This window comes from Gorilla gorilla, chromosome 11 (assembly GCF_029281585.2).
Source record: "Gorilla gorilla gorilla isolate KB3781 chromosome 11, NHGRI_mGorGor1-v2.1_pri, whole genome shotgun sequence".
NCBI classification, from domain to species: domain Eukaryota; kingdom Metazoa; phylum Chordata; class Mammalia; order Primates; family Hominidae; genus Gorilla; species Gorilla gorilla.
The window spans coordinates 117,381,447-117,399,683 of NC_073235.2; the positions used below are offsets into that span (position 1 = coordinate 117,381,447).

Sequence of the window (18,237 nt, forward strand, 5' to 3'; positions counted from 1 at the left end):
GACAAGCATTAGTTCCTGCCATTTTAATGTGTTCAGGGTAGGAAACAGAATAGACAATTGTGACTGTAATGAGGTCCATGAACGTTTAGAATATGATTAATGCATTTTCCACACTGACCCATGGAAACAATAACAGCTAATGTGGCCCCACTCTCACCTGTGAATCGTCTTATTCCCACAGGAAACATCAAACCTCCCCAAATATCATCCTCTAGGCAGAGGTCGCTTAACTATTAAATTTACAAGGCAGGTGCAAAAAAAAATAAAAAAATAAAAAAAAAAGGTGGGGGGGGGGGACCGATGAAATAAAGGAAAAATTCTATTTACTAAAATTCAAGTAGCTAAACTACCTTTTAGGTGAAGTCAGTGAAAACCTTCACACATTGCTCATTTACCCTTATTTCAATCATTCTAATATACTTCCCATCTGGTTTCTATTTTTCAGCAAGTCAAAAGAAAAAACAATTGAGATAGATATGGTAAAGTATTAGCAGAGACAGAAAAATAGCTACAAAGTGGCAGCTGTCAAGGAAAAAGGGAAACAGTTATAAATTCAAGTAGAACTAGAAAATAGCCATGAGAATGTGGAAAAGCTACCAGCCTCTCACTTTTATAGAGACACAAAGGAATCAGTGTGTAATTGTTTCTTAATGACTATTCCAAACTATCAAAGTTATACTGTATTCGGAATAATCTAAGGTAATAAAGTATCTAGTACACTTTAGAATTATTTTTATTCAAAATTAATTAAAAAGCGTTATGTTAAAAAAGATAAGCTTTTGTTAGTTAATAGACTTCCTCACCAAGTCATGTTGAGCCTCATTCAACAGCACAGAATAAGCCAATTTTATACAAGACACAGATATATGGAAACACAAATAACTTTAATGATTTGTGGTAAAAAAGAAGGAAGCTTGAATCTATGATTGAAAAATAAAAAATAATTACATGTATATCTACACAGAAAGTACAATCGCAAGTTTCAAGAGCTTAACACAAACTAACTGCTGTCAAATATTTAACAAAAGCAAAGATGAAACTGCTTAACAGTCAGGGAAAAACAACAAAAAGAAGGGAGGGGTGATAAACCAAGAAAATGAATGACAAAAACTAAGCAAGAGACCTCAAAGGTGTCTTTACAATCAGGAATTCAGATGCAAGGAACAGACACAAACCTGTCTAAAATGTGACCTATGAGGCAAGAGAAAGTGACTTAAAAGTCCGTTACAAATAAAAAATGACAACCAAAATCCTGGAGAGTCTTAAATTATTTAATCCAGACATTATCTAACCCCTTGGATTTTTGTTTGGTGCTACGGTGCTCATCATTTTCTATCAGAATGAAATGTGGGACAAATGCATTACTGGTTGTAGACAGTGTTTCAGAGCTAATTCACCCAGCAAGGTCAGGGTCAAAAGGTTATTATTTTGTTCATATATTTCTTGATATGAAAAAACAACATGTCAAAGAAAGAATTAAAGCAAAATGTGTTTTCAAATGATAAACAGAATCTCAAACTTTCAAGTAAGTGCATCTTAAGATGTTGATGAACTTCAGAGATTCTCAGTATTTTAAAACTAGGGATATTCTATTCTGGTAGTTATCAAACTGTCCTCTTTTGTTCATGAGGAACCAAACTGGCAGGTCTCTCAGTGTCTCCTTCCCCAAGTCTTTAATTTTATAAGTATATTCAATGTCTAGGAAGGAATTATTAAAGAATTCTGCTTCTTAAAAAAATGTTTCAAAATAATCTAATGTATCCTTGTCGATTCGTGAATGAGAGCACCCAGAGCAGAGTAACCTCCCCAGATCTGGCCACTCTCAGGTGGTATCCTGCCCACTCACTGAGGCCTTGCCTATTTGATATTAGTAAGCCCTCCCCATACCTACTTCTATACTTACTGTATGGCCTTTTGTATGATCTGGAAAAAATCTGTTGTAAATCAAGTAATCACCAACTTCTGCCTCCATGCCAACCTAAAAACTTTAAAAAAAAAACTTTTCCTTTTACAAAGGAAGAAATTAAGACCTTCAAAATTATTTTACAAATACCAACAAAGTTTACCAGAAGACTGCTTCTTAATTTAAAGTAATGACGTTGGACTGACAATTTGCTAGACTGGTCAGACCTTTTAAAAAATACTAACATTAAAATGTGTTAGAGAAAATGCTCTAAGTATATATACGTATGTAGTAGATAAACAGAGTTATAAATTGATAGTTACAAGCAAATGTACAGAATAAAAATATGTACCATGAGCCTAGTGTTGATTTTTACCACACACACAAAAAAACCAATGTTAATGATTAAATCACGATTTCCTGATGATATACAAGATAAAAAACAGGGATAAAAGTGTAGAAACACACAACAAAGTAAATTATTAAGAAAAGAAATGAACACAATATAGGATAAAGACAATTGCAGATAGGAGAATTTAACACCTATGGTGGCACATTTAGACCAAATACTCTTTTTTCAATAAAGCCAAAATAAATTGTTTGATAATATTCTGTTTACTAAAAAAAAAAAAAAAAAAAAAAGGCAAGTTTTTTCACTGGTGGCAGGTATGGATTTTATTAAAGAATATTAAAAGACTCAAACAGTAATGATACCACTTGTCTATTTAACCAAGATTCTGGTGTCCTCATTAATCTTTGATACCCAATAATCTGAATAGAAAGACATGATAAATCAAAAACATGCCAATTTTGAAAAGAAAAACCTTTAAAAGCAATCCCAGCATCTAAATGGTAAACACAACATGAATTCCTAATCTGGCATTAGACTTTTTTTTTTTTGATTCAAAGACAAATATGAATGACTCTACCTATTTGTAAAAATGTGAACATTAAAAACAGTACAATGACTGGGCTCTCACAAACCGTGCAAATTCAATTTGAAATGTTCATCTGGTATAATATTCAGCTGTCAAGAGGAAGCAACTCAAAGGACATCACACAGTCTATAAACCAGCTGGAAGGAGCCTTCCAGACTTTGCCCTGCCGAACCCTCTCTGGGTGATAATTACACATATCTTCATAGATGATATACTGTGTGCAGAAGCGCTGATCAGAATCGGGTCTCGCATGGTATGCGACTGTATTGATGGTCTGAGTCACGTCACTGTCTGGCTTGGGCTTTCTACTGAGGATCTGGCCCCCACCTGCAGTGACGAGCTTAATAAGGTTGTCCTTTGGATGGTGTTTGAAGGTTCCCCACAGATAGAAGTAGCATCCATCAAACAGCTTTGGCAACTGAAATAATGAGAAAACATTTGTTAAAGGCAGATCAAAATACTGTATTCAAAAACACTGTATATGAATGAGGAAAATAAAAATACAGGTTGAGTATCCCTTACCTGAAACATTTGGACGAGAAGCATTTCAGATTCAGAAATTTTTTGGGTTTTGGAAAATCTGCATATACATGAGGTATCTTAAGGATGAGACTCAAGCCTAAACACAAAATTCGTTTGTTTCTTGTACACCTTATGCACATAGCCTGAAGTAATTTTATACAATATCTTCAGTAATTTTGTGCATGAAACAAAATTTTGACTGTGTTCTGACTGTGACCTGTCACATGAGGTCAGGTGTGGAATTTTCCACTTGTGGCATCATGTCAAAGCTCAAAAAGTTTTGGATTTTGGAGCATTTTAGATGTTGGATTAGGAATGCTCCATCTGTAACAATTATGAGCAGCTAAGAAGCTACTTAATGAGGTGCTGGGACAAGTTATATTTCAAGCATACTAACTGGATCAAGAAAAATACTTAGGCAAATAGGGGCTTCCTATTTACAATTTTTTCCCTAAGATTCAGTCACCATCTCAGTTCCTTTTCACTCTTCTAAAATTTTAGATATGCTTGGTATAAAGAAAAAAACAAAAACTATTCATCAAACTTTTTTCATCAGGATGTTTATGCTTATTTGGTGGGACTTAAAGCCTCCACAACTCCTAGCTTATTTGAAACAGGCTTCAGAGACACCAGGCTAAACATTATTAAATTACAAGAGTAACATCTTTTCCGTGGACTTTTATCCAATTCCGCCCATCCACATTCAGGTCCTTACATATTACCAACCTAAGGTCTCCAGGGCAGCCACCATGGGGGTGTGCCCTCCGGGGTTCCAGAAATGTATTCACAGGGCGCAAAAGATTATTGTGCTGAGGCTAGGGATCCAATTAGCTATGAAACATACTTCCGTATGCTCGTTGGAAATAAAAAAAAGTTTCATAATTCCCTTCTATGGAAATTTTCTTTGTCACTTCTAATATACTTATATATATCAAAAGGATAATGCGATATTATCCATTAAAGCTACAATATGTGGCCATAGAGACATATGGTAACTAAATCCAAGCAGCAGCTGTAAGTCTTCTTTCAAGCTACTTCCTGTATCTGAGATTTACCTCAGATTCTGAAAGGTTTATGGCAATGTTCAAGCTGCCAAAAATCCATTAACAGTATGAAATTATTACCTTCTGGATTTTACTGCTCATCGTGATCATCTTTCAGAATCAAGTGCTTGAAATATGCACAATTAAAATTTTAATCAGTCACCTGTAGCTGTTGAAAGGGCAGAAGAAGTTTTTCCTGATGGTGATAATAATAGTATGTCATAATAAGAACAATGAAAGTTGTATTAAAAGAAAAATACCAGCTGTTCTCTGTTGAGCCTGCTTCTGCGTGGACCTTCAGGAATTTCATACTTTTCTTCCTGTTCACATACTTTTCTTCGTAGACATGCTTTTACCCCTGACAAAAAACACAAGAATTAAAGCAAACTAAGTATCAAGTGAGCATTATATCTCTCTCATTAAAATCAAGCAATTTACCTAAGTGGTTTTTCTTCTTCATGGCAGTTTTTAAGTATTATTCTAAAATGCAAACAGAAATCTTACTTATGCCAAAACAAAACGTAATACAACTGGTTTTCCCACATAAAGAAAATATTTTAAAAAACTCTTTCTTTGGAGGATTAAGCCATAAGTTAGTACTGAACACTAACTGTAATTTTAATCTCCTTTCTGAAAAACCTAAGCCAGGATACTATTTCAGAGACAAAAAATAAAAGTCTACATTTCCACTCATAGCAATTACCCAAAATTAAGGTGAATAAAAAGTCCATGACACAATAACCTAAACTGAGCACTTACCATCTATACTGCTCATTTTGACAGTTATATGTCTAATCGTCTGTTAAACTGTAAGTGATTTGACATGAAGGAATGTGCTTTAGTCTATCTACAGCACCAAGCTCAGCTAGCCACACAAGAGGGGTTCAACAGTGCTTGCTAAAATAAACAAGCAGAGCTTGGAATAGGTTTGGCATGTGACAGGTACACAACTGAGGTTGCTAGTCTAGAGATGACTTGATTGGGCTTTGCAGGAAAAAAAAAAGCATTCTTTTGATGGCTTGAGTAAGTCTGTTCACAGCTTCAGGTTAAAAAGCAAAAGCAATAGAGACAGCTCAGCCTGGCACTGTTTAGAGTCATTCCACTGCTTGGCACCTGGGTGGGGAATCCCTAAGTAGGGCCACTGGCTGGCAGCCAGTACCAATTGTCTCGCTAGGCTCTAGAAATGAAAGGAACCCTTGGGATGCCCAGGACCAATCATGAAGGACATGGTCAGCTTCAGCTAGAGACAACATCTTGGATAATGCCTGTTCACCACCACGCGAGGGAACTGATGACATGTATATATATTTATCATGCTTCTGTTCTGATGGCATATAACTAAACTAAATTTGAGATTTGAAGTTGAAGGACTTGGCTATCCCAGTTACTTGTTCTGGAAGCTTCCTTGCCTATGGAAATAAAAAATGAAAACAATGTTTTTCACCGGGCTTCTGTGGATAAAATGCAAGAAGCATTCTAAAAACTAGATACTACAATGAATTATCTTCATCATAAAAACAAACCCTCCATACAATTTCCTATTTGTCTTTGAGGTTGTTTTGCTCAATACTTCATTTTATCACTGAGGGTAGGAACCATATATTATTCACTTATGCGTTCTTCAGAATTTCATACACTTTCCCACAGAACAGGAGTTTAATAGCAGAAGGTATCGGGAAAGTTGGAACAATAACTCAGGTATCCCCTTCACTGTCTAGTGTTGTTAACATAAAGGAACAAAAGTTTTTAAAAATTCACTATGGACACAGCATTGACAGATTGTATCCACACCAATAAAAATAAATAATTATATAGCACCTGTAAGAGTTCAGAGTTACACATAGTTTTGAATATCAAACTGTTACATCCTGTTATCACTTGATATCTAATGGCTTAAAATGATCAGAAAAAAATCTATGGCTGCATAAACATATACTTTAGATTGAGGATTAGACATATATGTTGGATATACTACAGTGTTTTGGAAACCTCTTGAAAAATGCTAGTGATAAAGTTTTGTCCAGCTGATCCCTACTTACTTCAACAGTAAATTGATTCCACACAGGAGCAGAACCACTACTCGGCATGTAAACTCTGCATATGCCTGCAAAAGGGCTCCTTTCTTGACTAAAGGGTGGCTAAGAACCAACAGTTAATCTGCTACCCAGAACTGTCCTGCGATTGCATCTAATATAAATTAAGATTCAGTTGTGTATGAGTAAAATTTCTTTTGACCTATGATGATTTTTTTTTTTTTTCTCTGAGACAGAGTCTTGCACTGTCACCCAGGCTGGAGCGCAGTGGCGCAATCTCGGCTCGCTGCAAGCTCCGCCTCCTGGGTTCACACCTTTCTCCTGCCTCAGCCTCCCAAGTAGCTGGGACTACAGGCACCCGCCACCATGCCTGGCTAATTTTTTGTACTTTTAGTAGAGACAGGCTTTCATCGTGTTAGCCAGGATGGTCTCGATCTCCTGACCTCGTGATCTGCCCACCTCAGCCTCCCAAAGCGCTGGGATTACAGGCGTGAACCACCACACCCCGCCAGCCTATAATGATTATCTTGAGAGCAAAAACTTATACTGGAGAACATAAAGAAATGCAATGTTTTCCAAGAGTGAGTAATGGTCCACTTTAGACTGACTCAGACTTTATGGCATAATCGGTTTTAAACTTTCTTCTTTATTACCCCACACTGACACAATAACAAAACTTCAACTGTTTCCAGGAGCCACATCTGGAGTAAGCGACAGAATTGAAAAAACTGGTACTTTCTGAGGGAAAAAAATGTGTTTGAGTCCTCTTTATAAAATGTTTTATTTATTCTAATCTTGTAACTTGAATTTTGAAAATACCTAGAATCAAATAACTTACGAGGTAGAAAAGACCCTGAAGAGCTAGTCCTACCTTCTTGTTTTAAAGATCTGCACAGTCAAGTGCAGAAACATAAAGTGACTTGCTAAGATCACTAATAGCAAAGTTAAAGTGAACCACTTCCTAAAGCAACAGACTTCCACTTCGGCACTCTTCCTATATCATATTTATAGGCCAAGTATCCCTTATCTGAAGTGTTTGAAACCAGAAGTGTTTTAAAATTCAATTTTGTTTTGGATTTTGGAATATTTGCATGTACATAATTAGGCATATCTTGGCAACAAGACCCAAGTCTAAAAAAGAAATTCATTTATGCTTCATATATGCTTTATGCAGGTAAAGCATATATGAAGATAATTTTATATACTATCTTTAATAATTTTGTGCATAAAACAAAGTTGTATCTGCGTTTAGACTGTGAGCCATCATGTTAGGTCATGTATGTTGTGCTGGCACTCAAATAGTTTAGTATTTTACAGCATTTTGGATTTTCAGATTAGGAATGTTCAAACTGTGTTAAACACCTATTATGTACAAGAGAAGTCATAATCTCTTCCCTAAGAAGAAAATTCCTGCTGTTTCCTGTCACTTTATTTCAATAATCTAATCCTGAACTTTCATTAATATTGTATGCTCTATCTCAGAGTGCTTAATTTTAAATGAAATTTTATTGCTTTATTTTCCTCTGTCAACAAGCAATCCACTATCAAATTTAATTTTTCAAGCACATTTAAAATTACATCCATGTTTTAAAGATATTAAGGATGCCACTGAGATAATCTCAATCATGGTATATCTAATAACAAGAAAACGCCCTACTCTTGTCCAGAAATTCTAAGAACTTCACATTACGTAAATTTCTGTTACAAAGTCAATGAAAGAAAAAAGGTTAATAGCTTATACATAGACAAACATGAGAAGATTCATTTTTCAGATTCAGCTTTTCCCTCTTTTCCTATTTAAAATGGCTAACCTTTCAAAGAATAACAAATGTGGGAGCAGATTTGATTGCCAGAAAGATAATAAAATATTCTTTTATATTTTGCATTTATATTTTGCATTTATTTCAATGTTAAAAGCAAAGATAATAGGTTTTTTGAATAAAACGTTTGAATGCAAAGTTGTTTCTGAAAATAATGGAGGACCAATATATTTTAAATATTAAAAAAATAAAATATTCTGGAATATTATATTTATATTATATTATATTTATTACATTTCTGGAATAAATATTAATGATTTACATGTATTAGTGAAGTGGTATTCAAAAATACTAATAAAGCAGGAAATAATACACAGCCAGAGTTTTAGCCATTTATAGCTCTTGTTAAACAAATATGAAATCACAATATTAAATATGAAAAGAAAAAGTAGAATATCATTAAGAAAATATGGAGTAAGTTGTTCCATTGTTACTTCTCTGGGTTTAAATTGAGTAGAACCTGAGCAGAATTTATTTCATTGTATATAAGTTTATTTTACACCTGTAAATACTATCAGACAGAACTCTCTTCTTATAAATTAATAGAGAACCATGAGAGCAGTATCATTTTATAAAAACTATGAATGCTATGTTACCTAATATTCATCCAATGAGCAAAATACTTTACTATAGATTGAACGTGTACATTGTGCAGTGCTCTGAAAACTTTAATTTTTCCATAATCTAGAATAAAATACTCATAAATCATAAGGCCTAACCAATCCAATGCTAAAAATCACACACCAATATTTTCTGGTCAAAGGAGAAAAAAAAAATTCTTAAAATACCAATTTATTCTATTCTGTTTTCTTTTTACTTTTCCAACTTTAAATGACCAAGGACACAACTGTTTGTTCTAAGAAAAGATCCTGACCAAAATTACTGTGATAACAGCTACCAAAAGTACTTGTATCCTTCCCCAAATCCAGCAAGAGTAGTATAGTCAATGCTCATTATCTACAGTAGTTATGTTCTATAAAGATGCTATGAACACCGATTAGTGAATAATGAACCACTGCTGTTAAAGGAAATACAGGGTTACTTTTCTGTGGGCCTGTGGCTCCAGCATTTCCATCAACTGATCAATACTTAACTTTGTTTTATGTATGTTTCTGTTTATACACATTATTTATTGTATACTGTTGACTCATTAAGATTAAACTTAGGGCCAGCAGTACTACAATTAAGGCCTTAACAAAGCTTATCCTACACAGTATTTAATATTTTCCCTGAAAGGCACATCACCATCTTCTTGAGCTTAGACACACAAAACAGCACTTCAGCACTGTATTATGAGGCCATTTTAAATAATAAAATCACCAACAAAAACACAAAAATGCAAAAAACATGGCATCAACAGACTGTGATAGGGCCACTTGTTGACAGCGTGAGAGCTGAAAAGAGGAGGCAAAGTATCACCTTGTTTGACCTCACCTGGGGACACACTTGTTTGTCAACTAAAGTTCTTCACTACTCTGTACATGTCTACAAAAGCACTGTGAGTATTGATTTGGGGATTACAAGAAAAATTTTAGCAAGTAAGAAAATTCACAAACACAGAATCCACAAACAATGAGGATTTACTGTTTATTACTTCCAATTCAGGGGAGGGAACTGAAATGCTAAGAAGTCAACTTGCTTAAAGCTGAATGCAGCCATTAAGTGGCAGAATGGGAATTTGAACCTAAATCTGCTTAGTTTTCTAAAGGCTGTGCATTTCACACTGAAATATAACTTAGTGGTACACAAGATAAACCTTGGGTATTATCTTAGCATGATGTGAATATGTCAAATGCTTAAAAGCTGCTTAAACTGAGTGTTCTAAGATGTTGTTTATTATAAAAGGTCAGAAGACTAACAACTGAACACTCCATCTCTCCAAAAGCAGAGGTTTGTCAAGACACTGAGTCTTTCCTGAATTGGGTCATTAATGCAAATTCAAATTCAACACTCACACTCAGGACATCTATGATTACCCATCATGTCAATCTTAATTTGTTAGTTTTATCTGTGTTTTATTTGGCTCTCAGATCTCTCTCCCCCATTTTTTTAATATAAAAGTCATATTCACCCAAGGTTGCTAAGCTGAATTTCTGAATCTTATAATTTTAAATTATCATAAATGTGCTTTGAAAATTGTTTACATATAATAAAAATTATACTCTAAAAAGGGCATAAATTTTAATAACCACTCATTGAATTAAAAACCTTTCTAATAAAGGTAATATAAATATTAACATTATTATACATTGAAAATGAGACTCAAAATTCTTGACTGGGTCAAAATACCATACTAGAAGCACTGCCAGTGTGCTGGAATTATGTCATATATTGTTTCTATATTAAAAATCAAATCAAAAACCATCAGGAATCCAGTGAAATGGTTAACTCAAATTCACTATTTTATATGTAATTTTTTTATTTTCCTCATTACATAAGCAGGTATTCCCCTTCCCAAATCTCCTTCCCAATGGTACTTACAGAGTATTCATAATTGTATCTTTAACTGCATATGGTGGCACAGAAAGCCGAGGACTGAACATTCTTATGATATCTACTGTATCGAATGAATGGCTAATGTCTAATTGCAGAATTAAGTAGGCTGTGCTTACGCCAGCTGCTTCTCCATTTTATGGGTTTATTTGACTGATTATTTACAAGAAACACATTAAAATGGCATCTATTGCTCCTGAAAACATGCTGGCATTAGTCAATCAACAGAATTTAACCTTAATAGATACTACAGTCCAGTAAGTATGGCATCAAGAAAAATGAGATGGCAGATACCAACAGAGCAGCATGGTACTTCCATGAGAAGGAGCCAGTGTAAGTCTTAATTCATTAAATATTCTGTTTCATGGGAGTTATGTAGTAAGTTTCTGTAAAGTAAGGCAAATCCAATGCTCTAGTTACAATGATTGAGTTAAACAAATATATTTCTCTAATATGCTTTTACTCCAAGCAACAATTTGCAGAATCCTGTGTCACCTAAGACTAACTAAGGAAGAATGAAAGTAGCTCTTTTTCTTTTCCTGAAAACAAAGGATGTTTCCAGGTCTACAACTACATTTGAAGGGTGGCAAAGTGTTTTGTTGAAGTTGCTGTTATAGCACAGAAAATCTCTAGAATTTTTTCAAAGCTGGGAGTGACATCTACTTCAAGCATTGCGACTCAAATGCCTACAAAAGCCAGGTAGATTACATAAATGTGTGAAGAACCTGGTGTGAGGTGGTAGGAAGCTATGGAGACTGTAACAAACATCATACCTAAATATATAAAAATTAATTATGTTAGACAAAACCACAGACACTCTATTTCCTTCAGCCCTCAGAGTCCTCAGCCTGCCGATTTGAAACTTTTGATGCTTTGTCTAATCAACCTCTTTTATAGATAAGGAAACTTAAGTCCCAAGAGATTTAAGTGGCTTTCTCAGTGACATAACTGAGATGAGAACTGAAATATCCTCCATGTCACAGATCAAGTTTTTTTGTTCATCTTTATTTTTTAGTTGGATCAATGTGCTTACTCAATCCGACATGCTAAGGTTGCCACTCTCTAACTTGTTATCTGAAACTGTGAGTTTCAGAATGATGACCTACTCCGTAGACAATACCACAGTTACAAATTCATATCAACTTCCTACTGAACCTTTTTTTTAAGACAAATCAATTGAGTTGATTTACTGAAAAGTAAATAAGAATGAAATGCTTTAAAATAAACTTTCAGCAATTCAAATGGTGATACATTATCAATGCACTGGAAGAATCTACCAGCCAAACATTACTTAATTAACCCAAGCCTAAATAATGACTAACATTTTAAGGTTTTATTTACTGAATAAAAGTTAAGCAATCTGCAGCAAGAATTCTTAACCTATTTTCCATTTAAAACACAGTTACATTTTAAGATTTAAACTATTTTATATTTGTAATAAACAGTTAATAAAGTCCATAATTATTCCATCAGTTTAGTAGAAAGATGAACTCTTCTACTTCCTTTTGAAGAAAAAAAAAGCAAAAATACAGATATAAGACCACATTTTAGTTAGCTTTCTTGGCTAATAATTTCCTTACTAAAATTACCTTGCATGAGTAAGTTTACGTAAACATAACTTTTGCATATGCCAGAATGATACATACTTGAAAATGTGTCAAGCCACTAACCTTATAAAATGTATGCTTTATTTCATCTTTGTTACTTTTCATATGTTCCTTTATAGTTGAAGGTTTTGACTGAAGCTATCACTTCGCAGAAACAAAGCGATGAACTACTTAGCTATTAAAACCAGAGATTCTTTTAGCCCAGGTGTATTCCTGATCATGTTCTCCATTTCATGTAAGCTTTCCTTTTTTCCTGAGATCTTATTAATTTTTTACATATAGGTAAGCAGCCCCATTTCTAAAGTACTGATTAACCCAAAGTCATTAAGGTAGCTCTGTCTACCTTAGCAAAGCCTGGAATTTTTGCATAATAATGAAGCTTATGAATTCCAGGGCTACAACACTTTTCTATAAAGAAACTTGTACTGTACAGAAGGTATTCTTTTATTCTAAATTGCTAATAACCACTCTCTCCTCCTACCTCATAAAAGCATATACATCAGTAGATGTATATTTCTGTTTTAGCTGCATGGACCACTGATGGTGGTCATGGATTTATATTAAGCTTACTTTTCCTATAATAAAAAAAGATAACACAAATGCAAGGAAATTAAAAAAAGGTGGGGTGTTCCTGAATCCACAGTTATACAAAAATGATGAGAGAATACAATGAAGATGGAAGAAAACTTCAAAATGGAGATCTGTTAAATGTCCAAAGGAGGAGACGATTATTAACTCTGCATGGAAAGCCATACTTAGAATTTTCTCACTCTTCAAATCCCAGAGTAGTAAACAGATCCACATTTTAAAGAATTTTTAGGCCAGACCTGGTGGCTCGCACTTGTAATCCTAGCACTCTGGGAGGGCAAAGCAGGAAGACCGCTTGAAACGAGGAGTTCAAGAACAGCCTGGGCAACAAAGTGAGATCTCTGCCTCAACTAAAAAGAAAAAAAAAAAAATTAGCCAGGCATGGTGGTGAGTGCCTGTAGTTCTAGCTACTCAGGAGGCTGAAGCAGGAGGATCACTTGAACCCAGGAGTTCATGGCTGCAGAGAGCTATGATTGCACCACTGCACTCCAGCCTGTGTGACAGAGTGAGGGAGGGGAAAAAAGGGTTGTTATTCTTCTGGAATTAATGGCTATTTGTAACTGAAATAGCTATGGGAATCAGAATTAACCACTTTTAGTCAATACAAAATATCCTAAAAAAAAAAATTAAAATACAGAATCAAATATCACTATTCTATATGAAAACAAATGTTGTAATACAATATGTCATTAGATCTAAACTAAAGATGTTTAAATTAGGGATGTGTGTCACTCAAGATAACAGTATGTAAGTAAAATAAAAATTACAGAATTTCCTTTGATTCTATTAAAAATCAACACCCAGACTGTAAAAGCAAAACAAGTGTTTTGCAAATGATTATATTTTAGACTTTTTAGTCGAGTAAACTATAACAGCACTAAACTTTAGTAAAAAGGGAAATCACAATAGGCAGCCTACAACAATGACAAAAATGAAAAAACAGTAGCATACTATCACTGCAATTTTTGGAAAACTTAAGTAAAAGAACAGAGAAATGAGTTTGAAATTTGAAACTTCCATAGCGAAAAGTGAAAGGACAATGAAATAAAGGCTGAAAATATAAAATAAAGGCTAAATGTTTCCATTTAAGATTTGAGATATCTCATTAAATACTGTCAACGGTCATTAAATTCTGGCTCCATATAAATATCATTTAGCAATTATTTATTTTTGACATGTTAGTAAAAATTCTGGCTATCAGCATATTTATATGTAGAAATATATTTCTTCACATGACAATATGTGTAATTTGCTATTTTACTTAATGCATTGAGAAGCAGGTTAAATTCTATTGCAAAAATATATTATTATATCATAAATTTTTCTTAGGCAAAACTTGGGTATCAATTCTAAGACCTTGTATTATGCATAATAATATCAAAATATCAAAATAGTCTCTCTTGTATTATGAATAATATCAAAATTGTCTGTCTCTATATAGGTATGGTTGAAAACCAAACACAGTCTAACGTCCAAAAATTCTCCTAATTATTAGAAAACTCATCCTCAGTGTTCTTTTGAAGCCAATATATTAAAAGTTCAAATTTTTATGTAAAAAATTCTGTTCTGATTAGGACAATCACCATATTCAAATGTATTTGCTGGGTATCCATTAAACAGGCATAAAAGACCTGTTGTATCAGATGGGAGGAATAAATACATGCAGGTTCTAATTTCCCTAATTAAGACCAAAGCCTTTCCCTATCCAATTAATCGTTAGAAAAGTGAAAATACTTCCAATTATTATTACAACTTGAAAATTTCAACGTATTAATTTATTCCTAGAGAACTTAAATTTTATCTAACAGGCACACACTATTTTTAAAACTGTTATAAACAAATAGCCCTCTTCAGTAACCCACCAATTTACTGCTCTTTCTTGGATTATTTTTTTACCCACATGCATGCACACATTTATATATTGTTGAAAGTGAAGATATAATTTTGATGTGTTTAAAATTTAAACAATTCTATTTTTCATAATCTTTTAGTCTTAATATTTATATTAAAAATATGCATTTTTTCCAGAGAGTATCTTCAAGCATTTCAGAATTTTCCTAATCTTTCATATGTAGGTTATATTCTCTACTTCTTGCTGTTAGAAGTAACACTGCAAATACTTTTTCTTTCATCTGTATTTCTTGCGTAGGGTAAATTCTCAGAACTGGGACTATTAGATCAAAGGATGTTATTTTTTTTTATTCTTAGACAATCTTTGGTGGAAGCCTTCTGTCAGCATAAAGTTGCCTAATCAATCTTAATTTATACGAATGTTTTGGTTTTTTTTAATAATTAGCAAAGTTTGTATAGAATAAAAGTTGCATTTAATTTTAAAATTCCATAGTACGCTCAGTATCCATTTAAAGAAGCAAACTTGTTAGAATTTGTTTGAAAAGAATTAATGTGTTAGCCTGATCATGAGGTTATTTATTAAATGATGATGTAATGATTGTCTTCTAGGGTCCATCTCTCTTCAGTTAAAACAAAAATGAAAAAACACTCAATTTAGCCCTTCCCCATCTCACAGACGTAAATCCAGTGTAAAATATCTGGCACATTCCTTCAGTAATTCCCTTAGGTACTGGTGAATTTTACAACTTCTACAGCTGCAATTTTATTTAAACTTAGATGAGAGTGGGGAAGAGAGAAAGATTATTAAAGAAAAGATGACAGCCATCTGTTCTCCCCTTCATAATGAGATAAGAAAAGAAGATGCAGAATTAAATTTCTTTTAGAAAAAAGGCTAAGACAGAAAAAAATTTTGAAAGCAGTGTACTAAAAGGTCAGTAGAAAACATTTTATCTTGGCCTAGTTTGCATCTTTAGGATACAGTTTCATCTTATTCATACTCTATGAGATTAGTAAGATGACTTATTTATATACCTTCTATTCTTTCATTCTTATCACCTCTTTAATACCAAAATCACCCTTGTATGAGGCCTGTGAGAAATTAGCACCCAGACTAGGACTAAAGTAGAGTCTCCCTCACCATTTTGATGTTGAAGGAGGGACTTTTCTTATCTATAGCTCCTATTTCTGTAAAATATAAAATAAGTATCATTCTGTAAAATATCTGTAAAAGAAATATAAGATAGACTGGATGGTCTGTAAAATTATGGCTTAGTCTCAGAATCCTCATGCTAAGTTCATTAATTATGGCACTGTAAGATACTCTGTATAAACAATGTAGGAAAATAAGAGATATTAACCAATTAAGACAGAACACTTCAACAGAAAACTTCTCATAGTTAAATTTGGACCCAATGGATCCAAATCTTTTGTATAATTCTTTTTGTCAAATGGTTTAGTTTATAAAATGAGTTGATTATCTATAGAGAAAATTACAAATAAAATTCTGCTTGAATCTATTTGGTTTATGAAAAATCCCATGAAAAGTTAATATGAAAGTTTCCTAATAGTTAATCCTGAAGTTTTGTCTACCAGCAAGTTAATGGACAGACTCAAACATGAGACCTAGTTTTAAAAAGTCATAAATCTTTAAAATTAATTTTGAAAGCTTTGGTCCACCTATCATCTTTTAATATAAATGGTTTTCAAATAGTTTTAAATAGCTCTGAAACATTTTTAAAAATCAAACTGAGCCAGGTGCAGTGATGTGCACCCGTAGTACCAGCTACTCAGAAGGCTGAAGCTGGAGGATTGCTTGAGTGACACCTTGTCTCTTAAAAAACAAAGAATCAAACTGAGATGCTTGACACTGAGAACAGTATAGAAACTATGAGAAATATATATTAGGAAAGAACTATTTGAAGGTTCTTGCCTTCTTTTTGTAAACCCAGTGACTATTTAAAGGAAGTATCTCAAACTTTGAATCTGTTTCTCTTTGTACTCTATATTAGAAAATATGACGATATGAGCTTCAGTAAGGGATTCCATCCATCCTTTATCCTAAAAGAACCATTGATATTAGAGGATGTTATTCACTACTGTCAGAATCACCAAATAGCACACTATTAAGTTAGTCCGAGTCCATCAGTGGTTCTATAAAGATGACACGGCCAAGATATTAAAGTGACAAAACCTACATTTCCCAAAGAAGGCATATTTTATGGAAATAAATCATGTAGCCTGTATATGTAACCAAATGCCACTTCAGCATATTCACAAGAACTAGACTCAAAAGTTAAGTGGTAAATGTCTTAACATTCAAAATTTCGTATGGCTTCTTTATTACCGCGACCTTACTATGATGAAAATCTATTTCTTCTTATAACCACTGGAAAGGTTTCTGGCACAGGTTTGATACAAAAGCATCCCTAATCATGAAACCATTTTAAATGAATTTCTTAAACACTGAGGCTCAATAAGACTTTCACAGATTTAAAAGGAAAAAGAAACTTCAAAACTAAGTGAGACAAATTAGTCCAATTACTTATACTTCTCAAACTCATCATAACTAGGAGGGACTAATTAATAGGGATTGATGAGAACAGATGGAGTGGCATTGCTAGTCACAGCCTCTTAGCTGGATCAGACTGCACTGGTTGAGACAAGCATCACAAGAAAAGAAGTGGTAGCTGTATTTGAAAATGACATGAATACCAATTGATGAAAGGAAACTGTTTTACAAACCAAATCAACTTCAAACTACAGATTAACTTAATAACATAATTAAGATCTTGATAAATCAGGCATTCTACCATAAAACCTTCAAAGCACAAAGCCATAAAACCATTTTTATAAACTAATTTTAATCCATCAGTTGCTTCATAAAGAGTTTCATTAAATATACCCACTGTTCTTTCTTAACATCTTATTTAAAAATAATTATAGTCACAGGAAGTTTCAAAGGAATGTACAGAGATGTCCCACGTACTTTTCCTTCAGTGTCCAATGTTAACATCTAACACCGCTATAACATAATACCAACAAATTGACTTCAATACGATCCATAGAGCTTATTCAGATTTCACTAGTTATTTATTTTTTTTTGAGATGGAGTTTCACTCTGTTGCCCAGGCTGGAGTGCAGTGGCGCCATCTCGGCTCACTGCAACCTCCACCTCCCGGGGTCAAGTGATTCTCCTGCCTCAGCCTCCCAAGTGGCTGGGATTACAGGCATGTGCCACCACGCCTGGCTGATTTTTCTATTTTTAGTAGAGAAGGGGGTTCGCCATGTTGGCCTGGCTGGTCTGCCTGCCTCGGTCGCCCAAAGTGCTAAGATTACAGGCCTGAGCTACCGTGCCTGGCCTGATTTCACTGGTTATAAATGCACTTGTTTGCGTAATTTTATCTCAGGTAGTCTTGTGTTACATGACCACCACTAACAT

At 33.9% G+C, this 18,237-nt stretch overlaps 1 protein-coding gene across 2 annotated transcripts in view; it reads right to left on the reverse strand.

Moving 5' to 3' along the window:
* Positions 1-865: 865 nt before the first annotated feature.
* Positions 866-18,237, reverse strand: part of BARD1 (BRCA1 associated RING domain 1) — an 83,505-nt gene continuing 66,133 nt past the window's right edge. For both annotated transcript variants that reach the window (XM_004033163.5, XM_004033165.5), the window contains 2 exons: positions 4,667-4,764; positions 866-3,259 (listed from right to left, as the gene is read on the reverse strand). In XM_004033163.5, the coding sequence (XP_004033211.1) occupies positions 2,927-3,259; positions 4,667-4,764 (431 nt within the window). In that variant the 3' untranslated portion in view covers positions 866-2,926. The remainder of the gene's footprint in view (positions 3,260-4,666; positions 4,765-18,237) is intronic.